General features: G+C 43.7%; 1 protein-coding gene across 4 annotated transcripts in view; it reads left to right on the plus strand.

Moving 5' to 3' along the window:
- Positions 1 to 13088, plus strand: part of TJP2 (tight junction protein 2) — a 124507-nt gene extending 111419 nt beyond the window's left edge. For all 4 annotated transcript variants that reach the window (XM_029054709.2, XM_039910773.1, XM_029054707.2 and 1 more), the window contains 7 exons: positions 186 to 396; positions 4523 to 4623; positions 5780 to 5992; positions 8056 to 8166; positions 9388 to 9726; positions 10660 to 10745; positions 12149 to 13088. In XM_029054709.2, coding sequence (XP_028910542.1) covers positions 186 to 396; positions 4523 to 4623; positions 5780 to 5992; positions 8056 to 8166; positions 9388 to 9726; positions 10660 to 10745; positions 12149 to 12308 — 1221 coding nt within the window. In that variant the 3' untranslated portion in view covers positions 12309 to 13088. The remainder of the gene's footprint in view (positions 1 to 185; positions 397 to 4522; positions 4624 to 5779; positions 5993 to 8055; positions 8167 to 9387; positions 9727 to 10659; positions 10746 to 12148) is intronic.
- The last annotated feature ends 6266 nt before the right edge of the window (positions 13089 to 19354 follow it).

The following is a 19354-nucleotide window of genomic DNA, read 5'->3' on the forward strand; positions in this document are numbered from 1 at the left end:
GAAATAGTGTCGTCCTCCATGCAGTTGGTTTACCTGACTTATCTCCAACCACTTCCTTGATGCAAATCCACCTCCTTAGCACCAAGGAACAAATTTCCCAGTGCTCCATTGCTGTATAGCAGGTGTATAGTTTTTCTCTGTCGATCACTTACTTAAGCTGTACAATCACTCATTTTTCATAACAGGACAAACATGCACTGTTAGATGTGACTCCAAAGGCTGTGGACCTATTGAACTATACCCAGTGGTTCCCAATTGTGATCTTCTTCAACCCAGACTCTAGACAGGGTGTGAAAACAATGAGAAACAGGCTGAATCCCTCATCCAACAAGAGTTCTCGAAAGCTGTATGATCAAGCCAATAAGCTAAAAAAGACTTGTGCTTATCTCTTTACAGGTAAGGAATAGTTATTCTCTCAGCCTCTTCAAGTAGAGGAACAACTTTAAGCAATGGAGGAATATATTTCTGATAAAAGATATTTGTGAAAATAGGGAAAAATATAATCCTGCCAAAGCTATAAACCTTTACAAAGTTAAGGAATATGCTCTTCAGTAATGAGTCATTGCTGTTCAAAACTACACTTTTCCTTTGACTCAAGATAGGGAATGTGTGTGTGTGCGCCCTCACAGCATCTGCACACATATATAATGCATCTGTAAAATGGGGATTAAGACTATGAGGCTTAAATGGGACAGGGATTGTGCCCACCCCAATTATATCTATCCCAGCGCTTAGTACAGTGTCTGGCACATAGTGCTTAGCAAATACCATCTGGGGAAAAAAAAATTTACAAGAGAATACTTAGCCAAATGTGCAAGACCATAAGCCATTTGATAAATTAAACTTTTTGTTGGATTTCCATGGGAACTGTTCCCAGGGGAACTATAGTGAATTTGGCTGTCAGTAGGCACTTTTGTTCTGAGTCCAGTGATTTTCAGGAAGTCACGGGGCTGCCTTTGGGTGATTAGGATGTGGGACAACATGAGTTTAAGTAGGGCAATAGAAATGTTTCCATGCTTATTGGTATTAGAGCAGGACCTTTGGTGATTTGATTAGGAGACAACTTTGCTGTTGAAGCTCTCCAAGGGGCAGCTTGAAGTCAGACAATAGTTAGCCCCAGGGGAGGGGTCTAACATTAAAAACTGTTTCTCTTCAAGGTACCAGTCACCAAGTCCATCTTGCCAGTAGCACTTTTCAGTTGATAAAAAATGCTAGATAAAACTTTTACTATGTATATAGACAGATCTGTTCATGCATGAGCTCCAACATATTCTTTTTTTTTTTTACGGTACAATGTATTAATCTCATCAGGGACTTGGGAAGCTAGGCTGTACCTCCTTGTCTTTAGTATGTTTGCTTCCTGAGCCAGCCTCGGGGAAGACCTGTTCATAGCCTGCAGTGGGCTGGCCACCTTCCCATTGCTTGTCAAACAGAAGAACTGAGAATGAGACAAGGAAGGTTCTCTTGGGAGGAGCTTAAAAGTGTGGGTGAAGAGAGAAGATATGTAAAGAGTAGAGAGCTTTGAAGCCAGTGGCCAGTGATGTCTGATTCAGAAGGAAATGGGTGACCATTTGGAGGTGTTGGTTTAGCACAATGTTTTAGAAAGATGATCCAATCAATGGTATTGATAGAGTGCTTACTGTGTACGGAGCACTCTACTAAATTTGGGCTGGGGTGGGTACAATGCAACAGAATTGGTAGACACATTCCCTGCTCACAAGGAGCGTATAGTCTAGTGATCCAGGCAGGAAAATGTAGTAGTGATGGAAGAGGAGGGAGCTTGGAGGCAGGGGAAGTAGTGAGATTATTACAGTGGCCTAGTTGGGAGATGGCAAAAGTTTGAATAAGGGTTGTACCATTTGAGTGAAAGGGCGGGGGGGTCCAAGCACTTTGTTAAACAGAGCTCTATACACGGTAGGTGCTCAAAAATACTACTGATGGGGAGATCGGAAAGTGAGGGAAGAGCTCTGTATATCTTCTCCTCCAGCCACTCACCCAGCCTTCCAAGCAGTTTAGGGAATAGGCCCTCCCTAGATGGAGTATTGTAGTTGCCTCCAATTCATTAGGCTCTCTCAACTCCAAACTTCCATTTTGACATTCAGAAGGCCAGGAGCAAGGCCAGGGATGCTGTCTTACCCTGAGCTAGACCTGGGACTTAAGGTTCATAGGCAGCTAGGATTTAGTTGGGCTCCCAATCCATATCTTCAAAGCAAACCCAAGTCCAACAAACTCTTATTACACAAAATCTTACTCAAGTTAAATGTGGCCATACGTAAGACTTTAATGTATATATCAAGAGTCAAGGGCATTTATCATCCTTGCTATTGTCTAGGCGTGAGACTTAGAGTACAGATTTGCCTTGGTTTGTTGTATTTTAAAGCACTAGTGAATCTTTTGGAACTTCTGTCAGGTTTCTCAGGTGATTCTCCCTGTATAAAAGTAATATCTTTTGTGTCAATTGGATAAAACCAATTACTGTTACACAAAATGTCCGTGAGCAGTCTTAGAATCTCCCAAGCTGAATAAAGACACTTCTATGCTTACAGACGAACAGACTATCAATCAGTGGTATTTACTGAGAGCTCAGTGTGTGAAGAGCACTGTACTAAGCACTTGGAATTGTACAATACAACAGAGTCGGTAGATATGTTCCCTGCCCACAGGAGCTTGTAGTCTACAGGGGAATAAATTACATCTATGTACTTAAGTGCTCTGGGTCTGAGGGTGGGGTGAATGAATATCATGTGCTTAAAGGGTACAAATCCAAGTTCGAGGGGGAGGTAAAAGGGAGAGGGAGTAGGGAAATGCAGGCTTAGCTGGGGAAGGCCCCTTGGAGAAGCGATTTTTAATAAGCCTTAAAAGGTGGGGAGAGCAGTAGCCTGTTGGAGAGAGAATTCCAGGCCAGAGAGAGGATGTAGGCAAGGAGTCAACAACAAAATAGACACTGAGGTATAGTGAGCAGGTTGGCATTAGAGGAGCCAAGTATGTGAACTGGGTTGTAGTAGAAAATTACTGAGGTAAGATGGAGGGGGCAAGCTGATTGAGTGCTTTAAGGCCAATGATAAGGAGTTTCTGTTTTATGTGGATGGGCAACCATTGGAGGTTCTCGAGGAGTGGGGAGATGTGAACTGAACTTTAAACTTTTTTTTAAAAGAAAAATGATGCATCCAGCAGAATGAAGTATGGGCTGGAATGGGGAGAGACAGGGGAGGGCAGTGAGGAGGCAGATGAATAATTAAGGTGGGATAGGATAAATGCTTGGATCAGCAGAATAGCAAGTTTGGATGGAGAGGAAAGGGTGGATTTCAGTGTTGTGAAGATGGAACTAACAGGATTTGGCGAACAATTGAATATGGAAGCAGCGTGGCTCAGTGGAAAGAGCACGGGCTTTGGAGTCAGGGCTCATGAGGGCTCTTGAGTTCGAATCCCAGCTCTGCCACTTGTCGGCTGTGTGACTGTGGGCGAGTCACTTAACTTCTCTGTGCCTCAGTTCCCTCATCTGTAAAATGGGGATTAAGACTGTGAGCCCCACGTGGGACGACCTGATTCCCCTATGTCTACCCCAGCGCTTAGAACAGTGCTCGGCACATAGTAAGCGCTTAACAAATACCAACATTATTATATGGGTTGAATGAGGGAGATAGTCAAGGATAATGCCAAGGTTATGGACTTGTGATATAGGGGTGATGGTGATGCTGTCTGCAGTGATGGGCAAGTCCTGAGGAGGACAGGGTTTGGATGGGAAGATGAGGAGTTCTGTTTGGACACGTTAAGTTTGAAGTGTTGGCAGGACATCCAAGTAGAGATCTCCCTGAAGGTGGGAGTAAATGTGAGGCTGCAGAGAGGGAGGGAAATTTGGGAGTCATCTGCGTATAGATGGTAGTTGAAGCTGTGGGAGCAAATGAGTTCTCCAAGGGAGTAGGTGTAGGTGGAGAAGAGAATGGACTGAGCCTTGAGGGACCTCGACAGTTAGAGGGTGGGAGGCAGAGGAGGAGCCTGTGAAAGAGACAGAGAAGGAACTGCCAGAGACATAGGAGAAGAACCAGGAGAGGACAGTTTTGGGGAAGCTAAGGTTACATAATGTTTCCAGGAGAAGGGGGTGGTTCTTGGTGCCCTTCATCTGCATTCATTGCAAAGGCATTCTAATTAGAAATTTAACCCTTTAGTGAGTCTGTGTGCTCATGTATTTAAGCACTGCCATGGAATTAGAAGGCCTCTGTAGCCAGTGTCTTTTCTAAATATAGCCTGTCTTAAAATAGTAATCTATAACTGCTCTTCTAAAATATAGAGCCTTAATAACAATTTTTCCAAACTTACCTTTCCAGGCACAGAACTCCATTAGCTGGATGTTTAATTGTTTTAATTAAATTTGACATAATTTGAAGTTAAAATGTTCATGACTTTTATTGCACTAACAGTGCCTTCATTCATGTAAGGTAGGAAGCAAAATGGCAAAAGTAGCTCAGGTAAAACCTCCTTAAGTTTTTGAAATGGATTAACTTATTTGTTTTCTTTTCTACAGCTACAATCAATTTAAATTCAGCCAATGATAGCTGGTATGGCAGCTTGAAAGATTCGATTCAGCATCAGCAAGGAGAAGCAGTTTGGGTGTCAGAAGGAAAGGTATGTTCCTAAGGTGCCCAGGTTATGCCTTGTGGCCTAGTGGAAATGGCATGGGCCTAGGAGTCTGAGGACCTGGGTTCTAATCCCGGCTCTGTCACTTGCCTGAGTTGTGACCTTGGGTAAGTCACTTAACTTCTCTGGGCCTCAGATGCCTTGTGCAAAATGAGGATTCAGTGCCTGTTCTCCCTCCCACTTAAACTGTGAACATCCCATAGGACAGAGATTGTTTCCAATCTGCCTATACTCTATCTATCCCAGTGCTAAGTACAGTGCTTATGGTACATAATAAAGCACTAAGCAAACACCCCAGGTATTATTATATGATTCAAACTTCAACTTCCCCATTTTTGTTCTTAAATATAATAGAGCAAATCCACACATCTAAAATGAATGCGATACTTTTTGTCAGGAATTCAAATAAGTTTCACAAACAAGAAAATTAAGAAAAACAATGTATACTGTGCATTCTCTTCAAAGGCAACTTTTCCTTTTTTCCGTTCCTTTTTACTTTAACCAGTATCACACTTTCAAATTACTTAACTATTCTAGAGGATTCTATTTAAGAGAGCTATAGAGACCCTAGAGAGGGTTTCAGGTGAGCAGTGAAGTTGGTGATAAGATTGGTAAATGGGGCCCAAGAAGAAAAGCTGAAGGATGTGGATTTATTTAAGCCTAGAGAAGAAGATCCAGTTTGCACATTGTTTATTTTACCCAAGGTGGTCTCCAGGTGTTCCCCATTTCCACTAAGAGCCAAATAAGAGAAAATGGGTGTAAAGCTAGCAATAAAGGCAGACTTTTGCTGGAAGGGTTGCCAAGTGAGCTATACTAAGAGGTCATGGAATTGCCTTGAGAGCTTTAAAAAAATAGGAGAGATTCTTCTAGGCCTGGGTCTGGACTTGAGGCAGGTGATAGACTACATCAGTGGTTGCTAAGCCAGTGGATGTCCCTTGTGCTTTCCATTAAGTGGCAGTTTTAAAGATACTGTCCATCAGGTTAAGCTGATTTAAAATCATCATCCATAGCATTTATTAAACACTTGCTATGTGCCACGCACTTCCAAGACAGATCAGTCTTGTCTCTTGCTGTTCAAGAAGGATAACCAGTAACCAGAGAGCTTACACAAATCTAATCAACCTTCTGTAATAACACCCTGTAGGTGGATGGGATGGACGATGATCTTGAAGATCGCATGTCATACCTAGCGGCCATGGGAGCTGACTACCTGAGCTGTGACAGCCGCTTGATCAGTGACTTTGAAGACACAGACGGGGAAGGAGGCGCGTATACAGACAATGAGCTGGATGAACCTACAGAGGAGCTGCAGGTTTCTTCAATTACCCGCTCCTCTGAGCCAGTGCAGTTGGAGGAGGTGAGTTTGGAGCGTGCCTGAAATTAAAATTCTTGTTCTCAGAACAAAGGATTTGTGGAGGTTTTTTGTTTTTTGAGGTGGGTAGCTTGGAGGTATAGTGAATGTAACCTGAGGCTCACAGGATTGAGGCTTATGTGGAATAATAATATTAATACCTCAGTTTTTGTACAGTGTTTTTCTTTTTCCAAAATGCCTTTCATATCAATTTATTTTTATCCTCTCAACATCCCTCTGTTGTTGATGTTCCTATTAACTTTAATCATGTAATTTGGAATTTTATTTGAACTCACTGTTCTGTAGTCTATGCTCATTCCCCTCCACTCCACTTCTTAACCTTTCAAGTCTTGCATAAATCAGTGAGACTTCCTTAAATCAAGGTTCCTCTCATTTGTTTAAATTGGCTATTGCCTACTCAAATTTTAACAAATACTCTTAGGTACAGTTACATTGGCATCAACAGATCCATACAGAGCATATGCATCTTGTGAGACATAAATTCATTCATTCAATCATATTTATTGAGCACTTACTATGCAGAGCACTGTACTAAGTGCTTGGAAAGTGCAGTTTAGCAATAGAGAGAGACAATCCCTGCCCACACCAGACTTAGTCTAGAATGGGAGAGACAGACATTAAAACAAGTAAACAGGCATCAGTATAAATGAATAGAATTATAGATATATATACACATCAAAACAAGTAAACAGGTATTATTATACATAAATAGGATTATAGATATATGCACAAGTGCTGTGGGGCCGGGGGGGCAGGTAGAGCAAAGGGAGCGAATTGAGGTGACACGGAGGGGAGGGGGAGCTGAGGAAAAGGGGGTCTTAGTCTGAAAAGGCCTCTTGGAGGAGGTGAGCCTTCATTAAGGCTTTGAAGGGGGGAAGTGTGATTGGTGGATGTGAGGAGGGAAGGCGTTCCAGGCCAGAGGTAGGATGTGGGCCAGGGGTAGACGGTGGGACAGGTGAGAACAAGGCACAGCAAGAAGGTTAGCACCAGAAGAGTGGAGTGTGTGGGCTGGGATATAGGAGGAGAGAAGGGAGCTGAGGTAAGAGGGGGCAAGGTGATGGAGAGCTTTGAAGCCAGTAGTGAGGAGTATTTGCTACATACAGAGATTGATAGGCAACCACTGAAGATTTTTGAGGAGAGAGGTGTTATGCCCAGAACATTTCTGTAGAAAGAAAATCTGGGCAGCAGAGTGAAGTATGGACTGAAGTGGGGAGAGACAGGAGATTGGGATGTCAGAAAGGAGGCTGATTGCAGTAATCCAGTTGGGATAGGATGAGTGATTCTACTAACGCGGCAGCAGTTTGGATGGAGAGAAAAAGGCAGATTTTGTTGACGTGAAAGTGAGACCAGCAGGCTTTGGTGTTGGATTGGATATGGGGGTGAATGAGAGAGCGGAGTTAAGGATGACACCAAGGTTGGGGGCTTGTGAGACAGGAAGGATGGTTGTGCCATCCAATGATGGGAAAGTCAGGGAGAGGACAGGGTTATGGAGGGAAGATAAGGCTGCTGAGCTAATTTTAGGAAAAGAGTGGTAGGGGATATAGGATAACTAGTTGTAGGGTGTTGGCTAAGCCAAAAGTGATAAGGGGAGTCTGTACATGAGAGTTTATGAAGCTATTAAGTTAAAAAAAAAAAAAAAAAAAAAAGCCCTGATACTTAATTTCAGGGAATGGGGTATAGCTGTAGGGCAAGGACTTGGGGAGAAGGATTGTTAGACAATATGTTAACTTCTAGAAATCTTCAGATCCATATGATAGACTACTTACAATGGTAGATAATAGCATATGTTCAGTCTTATTGAAACACATTTACTTTGTGTGTGAGACCTCAGGAAGGGAAATAAAAATGTCAACTTAAAATAGAAAGTCCATTTGGTTCTGTCCATTTGGTTCTTGCTCAGTTAAAATGGGTTGAATGTATGTAGGTCAAATTTTGAACCCAAAGTAGGTATTAGCACCCCAAGGAGCAAGAAAAAAAAATCAGACCACTACAGTAGTTTTCTTTGATTGGATGGATGCCTTTGTTTGAATAATATTTATCTCTTGTAGAGCATAAGAAAAGCCAGCCCAGAGCCAAGAGCTCATATGAGGAGGGCTGCCAGCAGAGACCACCTTAGGGATAATAGCCCACCTCCAGCATTCAAGCCCGAACCACCAAAGGTATGTGGCTGGGAGTGCAGGATGGGAAAGGGAGGAAGGGTAAAGCTATCTTTCCAGAGAGTGGCACACTCAGCTGCTTCCCTCAAGAACAACCAAGAATTTCTCCTCCTATTTCTTGTGTTCTGAATTGGCTTGAATTCTGTGAACCCTCTGCATGAGAAACTGTAGGTGGCTCTTTAGCATACAGGGGGATTGAATGAAAGTGAAACTTTTAAGTGGTCAGAATGTCAGGCCTGGTAGAAGTTCCTGGGAGAGTGGAAGTTTGGAAGTGAAAGCTATAAAATGATGAGTCCAGCTTCCCAAAGTTATAGGGTGAGTGGCAGTTTAAGCTACAAATGTGTAAGCATTTTCTGGGTGAATACAACTTTCAGAATGTAGCTAGAGAACTGTGGTTTGCTGAGAAGAGAGATCCAGTCATTGTGACCATACTTAAACCTCACAATTGCTTGTTTCTCAAACTTCTCATCCTCAAAGAGGATGTGCACATCCAAAGAATGCAGCCTCCAAATGGCCCTCTTTGGAAGTATGGCATTTGAACTGAAAATGAATCTGCATGAGTGAATGTGGTCTTGTCTCATATCCCCTCTGAAGCTGCTTTTATGATTAGCTTTGTCTCCTCTTTACCATAAAATATGTTCCTGTAATTTAGTCACTCTTTGTTTTTAGAAGAGCAAAGGGGGACTAGGAAACTGTGAGCTAACTGACATGACTCATGGCTTCTCATACAATACATTGTACCCTTTAAAAATCAAGGACTGACCAGGAATCGGATTGAGTGAGGCAAGAAGCTATTCACCCAGCCTCCAGTTCCCCTAGCTGGCTAACAACAGAGGTGGTTTGGGCTCTGAGTTGTCCCAGGGTTGGGATTCTGGATTGGAGTAGTCCCAAAAACTTCCACCCACTCTGACTCATCCCTGGTCTAAGGCTGTTTGGGTCAAACTGGCCCGCACCCACTGTTTGAGCAGGCCTTGAGGAGCTCAGGAAGGGGATGCCACCTAGGATAGCACAGATGCTAGGGGGAGGGTCAACTTTGGCCCACCCTGCATCCAAGCCAATTTGGGGGTAGGAGAGGGATAGGGCGTCTTACTCCGCCTTGGCTGAGCTACTTGTTGCCATGTATTACCATTAGAAATGCAATAGGGGAAAACCGTGGAAACTAAATCACTGGTTTAAAATGGAGTATTCTATTGGAACCAGGAAGTAAACATGTTCTCTCTCTAGGCCAAGCTCCAGAGCAAAGAAGAGTTTTATGACTATCCTAAGTCCTATGAATATAAATCAAGTAGCTCTGGTATCGGCAGTAATGAAATTCCTGTGGCAGTTGCCAGAGGACCCCCACCACCTGTATACGCAAAACCTGCTATTGCCCGTTCAATACTGAAGACCTCGGCAGCATCCGCCAGTCCACACCCGGAGGATGAGGTGGTAGATGAGGGAAATGTGGCTGAAGAAGACACCACTCCAAGATCTGTTTTGGGCAAAGTTAAAATATTTGAGAAGATGGACCACAAAGCCAGAGTACAAAGAATGCAAGAAATCCAAGAAGCACAGAATGCAAGGGTAAAAGTGGCTTTTTACAGTCTTTCAACCCTCACATCCAATCATCTTCTAAATCTTGCCAATTCTAATCAAACCTTATGTATTGAGTGCTTTCTGTGTGTGAAGGTGCTGCATGAGAAGCTTGGGAAAGTATGATGGAATGAACAGACATGATCCCCTGCCCTCAGGGAGTATCTCCCAGACCTGCCCCTTCCTCTCCACCCTGATCCAAGTTCTTTCTGATCATACCTCATGCTGCATCAGCATCCTTGCTGGTTTCCCCATTTGCAGCCTTCCCCCTCCCCTCTCAATCCATATTTCACACTGCTGCACAAATCGTGCTGTTGTGACACTGCTCAGTACATATCTCTCTTCCCTTCCCTTTTTGGTAAAAGCTCTGGTCTGCTTGAGAAACTTCTCAATAAAAGGTGCAGAGGGAAGGAAATGGGTTGTAAAATGATGGCAGGCTAAGAAATGCAGATTTGCTGTCAGTGCAAGAATATTGAATACACTCAGTTCTGTTTAAATGGGTGTGGTTTCACCATATGGCTTGGTTGGTTGGCGTGCTGTTGAGGAATTGGGAAATGTCTATCCAACAACAGGCCTGTTTGGATACCACATGCCATGGATGCTGTGGATAAAATGTGAGTTTTCCTTAATGTGGAAATTTGGTTAGCATGCGTCTCCCCATGCTATAGGAAAACTGGGGGTATTTTGGCACTTTCATAGTAGTGCAGATTGTTTTAATGTGCGTTGCTTGATATCGAGAGTTACTTGAATGTTAAGTTTATTCTAGTCTCTAATTTGCCTTTTTTTTTTTTTTGGTTGGGGTTGGAGGGGTGTCTACAAGGCTGGAGGAAGAGAAGGAAATTTTATGGGCTGAATGTTTACTGCTAAAAGAATTCTTATGTTACAAATTGAAGACCTTTTCCTTCCCATCTGTCATCCCTATAGCTTGAAATAGCTCAGAAGCATCCTGATATCTATGCCGTCCCAATCAAGGCACCAAAACCAGACCCTAACTTATCCCAGTTTTCAAGGTAAGCCAGGAGTGCGCAGTGCAAAGCGATAGCTGCCATCCTTTTGGTTTAAACTGCATTATGTAGAGTTCCATGACTAAGGCACAGTGGTGAATCTTGTCTAAAATGTGGCCCTTGGTCAGATCCCACCTGCCCTTGCTCTCCCCTCTCTCCCTTCCTCCAATGCCCTGCTGATCACTTGTGCCAACCTTCTCCCCATCTCTACCCCATGCTCAGTCAGTGTAGGGCCCTGTCAGAGGATGAAGCCTCTGATTCACTGCAACAGGACAGAAGATGAATCTGGAGACCCTCACCCCACCCACTCTGCCCTCTTTCTAACCAGTGACAGGCCCTTTTGCTGTCTGTGTGGAGACTGACCGCTGAACCTAGGGTTGGAACCAGCCGTTGCCTAAGTCAGTCAGTGCTGGCCCACAAGCTACAGCTGAGATTCGTGCTGAATTCAGGCACGGAAGCAGCCCACTTCCTGTTGCCATTTGTTGGCAAATACAAACAATTTTGGAAGGTTTCTACCAACAATACTCCAGAAAAATTTGAGGGAAAAAATATTGTCACTTGGGAATTTGGCACGTAAACTTGTGAGCTCAGAGAAACACAGCCACTACTGGACTCTCTGCCTGGGGTTCTCTGGCAGGCATGGGACAATTGGCTGGATCGACCTTACCTTCCGGAGGATCCTGGAAACAATATTGAATGGCTTTCTAACCCAGGCCTTGTGGAGACCGAGTCTGAGGGGGCTTTCCCTCAGCAGTGTCATCTCTTGGCTGTAAGAGCGAATCAGTTATTTTTTATTCATCCCAGCTATGCCACTTATTTGCTGTGTGACCCTTGGGCAAGTCACTTAACTTCTATGGGTCTGTTTCCTTATCTATAAAATGGGGATTAGAGCCCAGGGTCTCTGACACTCTGAGCACTTTCTGTGTGCAAACCACTGTCTCTGTCAAACTGGCTTTAAACGGCATCCACTGAATTGTTGCTCCTTCTCTCCTCTTCCCAGTAGCTTACTATTTCTTGGCGAAGGAAAGAGGTTTGGGAGAAGATGTGATGCTCTGCTCCTCCCCCTCTCCCTTCCCATCCCCTCAGCACTGTACTCGTCTGCTCAACTGTATATATTTTCATTACCCTATTTATTTTGTTAATGAATTGTACATCTCCTTGATTCTATTTAGTCGCCATTGTTTTTACGAGATGTTCTTCCCCTTGACTCTATTTATTGCCATTGTTCTTGTCTGTCTGTCTCCCCCGATTAGACTGTAAGCCCGTCAAACGGCAGGGACTGTCTCTATCTGTTGCTGATTTGTTCATTCTAAGCGCTTAGTACAGTGCTCTGCACATAGTAAGCGCTCAATAAATACTATTGAATGAATGAATGAATGAATGATATTCTATTCTTTGGACAATTCCAGGTCACCTGAGTCTCAGAAACCACCTTTCAGAGTTTGCCGAGATGCCAGGGGGAGTTACGGGAGTGATGCTGAGGAAGAAGACTATCGCCAGCAGCTCTCGGAACATTCGAAGCGTGGATATTATGGGCAACCATCCAGATACCGGGATACTGAATTGTAAATTCACTAATATATCTGTCTTCTGGGCCAAGAATCAGAGTAGCACTCTTGCAGGAGAACAGGGATGGGTTTTGTTGGGTTTTTTTGGTAAAAATGGAGCATGGAGATTTATCTGGTTGGCTTATAAAGTTCTATTTTTGGAATGGGGTGGGTGGGAGGAAAGGCTATATAAACTGATTTATAAATGCACACTGGAAGTGGAGGATCTCTTTAGTGAGAGTAGGTTGGGTTGGGTTACAGAATTATGACAAAAAAAAAAGCACGTTGTGGTCTGAATGTTGTTACTGTCATGGACCAAGAGTTATTTTAAAAGTTGTATCAATTTTGTTTTAATATTTCTAACATACTAAAGAGTGATAACTTTTTCCTCACACTGCCTTAAAGGACTACTCCATTGAGAGAATGTGAGTTCAGAGACAGAGGACATGGTTTAAACTAAATTCAACTAAACCTTTTAATTCAAATCTTTAAGTGCCTTTTAGAGAAGGATCATAAATTTTCTTCAACTAATACTTAAAGCCATAATATACTAAAAAGTATTTTGACTAATTTTGTACCAGTTTCATAGTTATAATTTTCTCTGCATAGTATCTATTTTTCAGGCACTGATCAGTTTTCCCTAAGTGCAGGCTGTGTATATATATATAATAGGTATGCATACTTGGTAATCTAGCTAATCAATATTAAGAAGCTTGAAGGGCCAAGAAGTTGGTGTAGAAATTCAGTCCAGTTTTGTTTTAAGCTATTGCACAAAATCAAATAAATATATTCTATATAATCACTTCCGGTTTGAGTTTTGTTTCAAAACATAAAAATTGCATTTCAGTAGTTGGGGATGGATTTGTTGTATACATATTCAGTGTGTTAGTTTGAAATGTTTAGTCCAACAGGTTAGCCCTTGAGAATCCAGAGGGCATTTCATTTTCTACTATTTGGAAAGGAAGGGTAGATGGTCATCCTTCCCATGAAGTATCTACATAGAGTTGAGGGATATTTTATTTGCTAAATTCATATGCTAAGGTGAGTTCAGAGAGAGAGAGGACATGGTTTAAACTAAATTCAACTAAACCTTTTCATTCAAATCTTTAAGTGCCTTTTAGAGAAGAATCATCAATTTTCTTCAGCTAATACTTAAAGCTATAATATACTAAAGAGTATTTTGACTAATTTTGTACCAGTTTTGTAGTTATAATTTTCTCTTCATAGTATCTATCTCTATCTGATAAGGTGGAAACTCAGTAAATCACATTCAAGCCAAGGCCAGACAGGCAGACCTCAATCATAGCACACAGTGGGTTTCTGAAAACTGCCTTAAACTGGGGTGTCAGTTTCTCATTTTGGAGGTGAGGTTGAATATGGTTGGGTCGTGGAGGGGGTGGGAGAAACTCATCCTCTAGACTGTAAACTCGTGGGCAGGGAGTGTGTCTGTTTTTTGTTGTACTCCCCCAAGTGCTTAATGCACTGCTCTGCATACAGTAAGCACTCAATAAATACAATTGACGGAGAAGATAAGAAGGGAAATAAAGGAAGGAAGTCACCTGAGACTGTCTTGTAATGAATTCCTTAACATAAGTTCTCAGTCCTGAAGTCATCTTTAGGAGACTCTCATTATTATTGCTCTCTTGACTGCCTATTACAGTACTCAGTAGGCCTAAGCACCAAGGGAATTCACTTTCCTACCCTCCCTGCTGCATTGTTGCTGCTTCCCCTTTCTCCTCTCCCTCCTATGCTACCACTTTGCTCGTCATTACTGAGCTGGGTCAGGCTGAAGGCTGCTCTTGCCCCCAGACCTGGAACCCATGAAAGCAAGCGCCCCTATTCCCCCATGCCAGTGGGAGCAACCTATTCCTTTCCCTGTCCAAGAGCCACCTGCCTGCAGCACCTCCAGCTCGTCTGGCTCTTTCCCAGTGCTGCTGCCGTCTGTACTAAGGAAGGGAACCCCTCGACCCGACAGGTGCCAGCTCAGCTCTGCAATACAGTGAGGAAAAGGGGATCCCCACTCTGCTGACAGTGGGCAGTGGGTGGGATCATTTTCTTGGTTCCCCCTGCGGCCACTTTTTGGCTCTGAAGGTCAGGGCTCTCTAGCTTTGGCTTCCCTTCCTCCCCAGAAAACCATGGGGGTCAACTTGTGGAATTGCTCCCATGGTACCAATTCATGGGGGCAGGCTTGCTGTGGAATGGGTGCTTGTGGGCTTTAAAACACTGTAGGTCATAACTAATATTTTTACAGGCATCCTGCTGTAATTAGGGGACTGGTCCCTGAACCAAAACTGGATAGTGTATTTTTACAATTGTGCCCTCCATCCATTATAGATAGGTCAGGGTGTGGTGTGGGAGGGAGGCTGTAGTTGGGGAAGCGCCTAATAATAATAATTGTGGTATTTGTTAAGCATTTACTCTGTGCCAGACACTGTACTAAGCACTGGGGTAGAAACAAGGTAATCGGGTTGGACACAGTCCCTGTCCCACATAGGGTTCACAGTCTTAATCCCAGTTTTACAGATGAGATAACTGAGGCACAGAGAAGTGAAGTGACTTGCCCAGGTGTCCCAAAGTGATCCAACAGTACTCTCCATCTCAAGGTCAAATGCTATCTCGTGACCCCCAAACCAGCAGGCAGAACTCAGAGTGCGGTTGGGATACCACCCCCACAACCAAAACTGCTAGATTGACAGCCCAAACTGGGAATACAGAAGGTGTCCCTCGCCCCCGTGCCAATCAAATTAGGTAAGGAGGAAGGGAGATGGTAGAGATTGGATAAACTGAGGCCGGAAGCTGGAATGGCCTAGGAGCACAGGTAATACCTCCGGCCTCTGACCTTCTGTGCATCGGATCGAGACTTGCAGCAGCCAGCTGTGAGTCGCCTCTGCCCAGAGTGTGAGAAGCCCACTCTGCCTGCACTAAGTGAGGAGCCGTGGGATGGGTGAGTGTCCCGTCCTGCTGAACGCTCATGGGGCTGGAAGCCAGCCGCTTCGTCATGGGTGGGAACTAGGCACTTCACCATGGGTGTGTAACGCATAAGTAGATTCCTCCCAAGTGGGAAGTATTTGTGGGTGGGAGCTAGGTGCTTCACCACGGGTGTGTAATGCATAAATGGATTCCTCCCAAGTGGGAAGTGCTGGTGGGTGGGACTTGGGTGTTTTGCCACGGGCAAGTAACACATAAGTATGTTCCTTGCAATAGGGAAGCTCTAACATCATTAAATAATATTTCTCCCAAAAGTGAAGTTCAATTTGCTGCATCTAAAATAATTCACCTCTTGGAATAAATTTTGTATAAAACTCAGGCTTTCCATCCCCGGTCTGTCTCTCTCTCCACTGATTCCCAAACGAACCCGTCTCTGAGCAACGGGTGACACCAAGGTAACACAGTAGACAAGTGGCAGAGCTGGGAAAAGAACCCAGGTCTTTCTGATTCCCATCCCCAACCTGTATCCACTAGCCATTATGTGAACAATTGTTGGTAATGGGGCCGAGGAGGGAGCCACCTTGCCTGGAGGAACAGGGCAATGACACAGATTTGAGGGCAAAGTGGTTAGGGAGCTGGTCAGTGGAGAAGCAGTCTTGAGGGAGAGGGAAAGAAAGTTTCAAGTGGATCGCAGGAGGTTGAGGGTGGGGAGTAGCTAGGGCTACAAACCTGATGGCCCTTAAAGGCAGTGTGTGGCACTAAAAGTAGTTAATGCCCTAAAGGACATTAGTGTTAGAACATCAGACCTGATGTCGAAAGGTCAGGTCAGGCTGCTAATTTAAGATGCATCAAAAGTGCCGTCTGTTGAAACCTAAAAAGTGAAAAGTCAAGGACAGCTTGGATTAAGTTTACCTTTGCTACGACAGCTAAATGAGTCTTACAGTTTAGGAATCACTCTTCTTTGTAGCCAAAGAAAAGTAATCCAAGTCCAAAGAATCTTTATGTGCCCCAGGCACAGGTGGAGCTCTGTGAGAAGTGCATAGAGCAATGGAAATGAACTGTATGGCCTATCTTGTCCAGGCCAGGACTGTGATGAGATAATTTAGAAAGTCAGACCAACAATTTCCTCAAGTTGGAGTAATAAATGAAGATCATGGGGTGGGGTGGGCATGGGGAAGGATTTTCTATCTTGCCTCAAGTGGCATCTAATGTGAACAAGAGAGTATCCATTTGAGCGATTCCTTTGGGTTAGTATCTCGATCCTAATAGGGGTTTTGATGAACAGTTGTACTCCGTGACCCAGTGGAAGAACGATTGGCGGGCTCAAGTGAGTCGTGGTGCATCAACTACTATCTATTGGTTCCTAGATGCAGGTTCGTGGTCCCAAAGTCTTAAGACTGAGGCTTGTCCATCACATGACTACTACTAATATTACACTTGTTCATCAGTTAGAGGAATTTGGTCATTTGATTCTATGTAGTCCTCTCTCCTCCCCTCTCTTTTCCCCATGCTGTTAACCCTGTTTCATCTTAGTTTGGCTCCATTGGGCCTAAAAATCAAAATGGATTCTCTAAAGAAAATTCATCTTAAAGACTTTTGCCAAGCCTATGAAGGCCTACATTGTTCAGGAAAAGAATCAGAAAGGTTGGGATGGAGCATGATATTTACAGCTGTCTCAGTTCTTCAGGAGCTGTTCATCTAACTAGTTTATCTTGAGCACTTACTATGCCATCACTGGGCTAAGTGCTGGGGTAGATTCCTGATACTCAGATCAAGTACAGTCCTGGCTCCACACAGGACTCAGAGCTTAAGCAGGAGAGTGGGCATTTTATCCCCATTAACAGATGAAGGAACTGCACCTCAGAGACGTGAAGTGACTTGCCCAAGATCACACAGCAGCCCAGTGGCAGAGCCAGAATTAGAACCCAGGTCTCCTGACTCCGTCATGTCCTTTTTCCTCTTTTCTTTTCCCACAACTGTAGATGAACTGGATCATTTTTCTGTTTTACTGCCTCCCTTTTAGTCATTTCCAGACCTAATATTTCATTAGCGTTTTGGAAATAAGTATAGCCAAGCCCACAAAAGATTTGTCGGGAACTTGTACTTTAGCTTTGTCACCTCTACTAATGGTACCCCTTGGCTTTGAGCCAAGCTGAATCCTCTTCTACTTCTACCCCTTTCCTTCACTTTCTCCCTCCTCCTCCTCCCTCCACCCCCACTTGTTTTGCTCTAAGCTCAGGTTACAGGACAGTCATACTCATTTAAGAGTCTTTCTCTTATGCCTGCCACTCCCTATTAAAGGCTGCCAACAGAGGGTGGGTCAGGGGGTAGCATATTACCATACTTTTATAGATTATTCATATGACTGGGAAAAATGTTGACTGTATGGTGTTCTGTATTTAGATTCATGTATGTGAAGTCAGGCCATGAGCATTTTGGTGTCAGAATGTAGTCTGGAAAGGGCAGGAAGATGAAGAAGAATGGATTATTCAGGATTTTACAAGAGGTAACTAACCCCTGAAGGAGAAATTTCACTGAGGAAAAAACCTCCAAGTCAGCTTAATCTTAGTCTTCCATTCTTGCCAGGGATCTGGAGAGGCCCAACACCTCTGACCCAATACAGATTAAGTGTGGACTACCTCATTTTTAATTGGTTGGAAGTCTCTCTGCCTTTCGAACATCTGCTGCAAAAAGTTCCAACCGAACAGTTTTTCAAGGGACAAAGAGTTTCTTCAAAAGCATATCTATTGAATTTTAAAATCAATCACCTCTCCAAAAGTCTCCTCTAAGAAATGGGTAAAAGTACACACATTAATTATACTTTCTGAAATTTATGTAGTTTTCTCTTTTTCAAAGATTGCATGCCTGTCAATTTCTGCATTTATAACAGGTATATTTGGTGATTTGTTTTCTGGTCATGAGCAGGAAGGGGAAGGTACACAAATTGGAGTAGTGTCTCGTTTTGGTTTTCAGAAAAGTGATATGGTTCTTTTGGTGGACACCCTCAATGCCAAAAATAACCAGCCTTCATGGAGGAAGCTTGGCCTAGTTTCCAGAGCTGATATCAAATGCCTTTGTAAGGTCTATGAAGCCTTTGAACTGTTTCCTGCAATTATGTGGTATTTGGCACACAGCAAAGAGCATATCAATCAGTGCTATTTATTGAGCGCTTACTATGTACAGAGCAGTGTACTAAGCACTTGGGCAAGAAGCAATGTGGCCTAGTGGATAGAACATGGGTCTGGGAGTCAGAAGGACCTGGGTTTTAATCCCTGCTCTGCCACTTGACTGCTGTGACCTTGGGCAAGTCACTTAACTTCTGTGCCTCAGTTACCTCATTTGTAAAATGGGGATTAAGACTGTGAGCCCCATGTAGGACATGGACTGTATCCAACTTGATTAGCTTGTATCTGCCCCAACACTTAGAACAGTGCCTGGCACATAGTAAGGACTTAACAAATACCATAAAAATAAAAAGGAGTACAATACAACGGAGTCGGTAGATACGTTCCCTGCCCACAACGAGCTTTCAGTGTTGTGTTCCCCTCTGGTCTAAAACCTTATTACAATTTCTGGATGCATGATTAACAACATTCTCCAGTAACTGTTCAGAAGGATTCTGACTAGCATCTTGCCAGCAATTGAAAGCAGTGTAACACTGTGATGCATATTGCTGCCTGCTCTTCCACCTTCTTGATGGCGGTGATGTTTTTATGACCCTGATACAGCTCTGTGTTCTGAATGCCTTTGAAAAGCTTATGTGGGTGTTTAAATAGGGGCATCCTGTTGATACTGTCTAGATCTCTGCAGGTGTACAATCAGGGCCAGGAGCTTATGCTCTGTGCAAGCCAGGCTGTGGGAATTTAAGCTGCAGCTGCACAGTCTTGGCCCCTCCCCGCCACAGCCCAGGGAAGCAACCGGTAACTACTGTCTCTCCTCTGCACCAGTCAGGGCCCCTGTTCCGGAGAGGCTCTGTGCACACTGAGCCACAGGGATTTAAGCTCCAGCTGAGCATCAATCAGTCACATTTATTGAGCACTTACTGGGTGCAGAGCACTGTAATAATAATTGCGGCATTTGTTAAGCGCTTACTATGCGTCACAAGCATTGTTCTAAGCGCTGGGGTGGATACAAGGTAAT

Source organism: Ornithorhynchus anatinus, chromosome X5 (genome assembly GCF_004115215.2).
Source record: "Ornithorhynchus anatinus isolate Pmale09 chromosome X5, mOrnAna1.pri.v4, whole genome shotgun sequence".
In the NCBI taxonomy this organism is placed as follows: Eukaryota; Metazoa; Chordata; class Mammalia; order Monotremata; family Ornithorhynchidae; genus Ornithorhynchus; species Ornithorhynchus anatinus.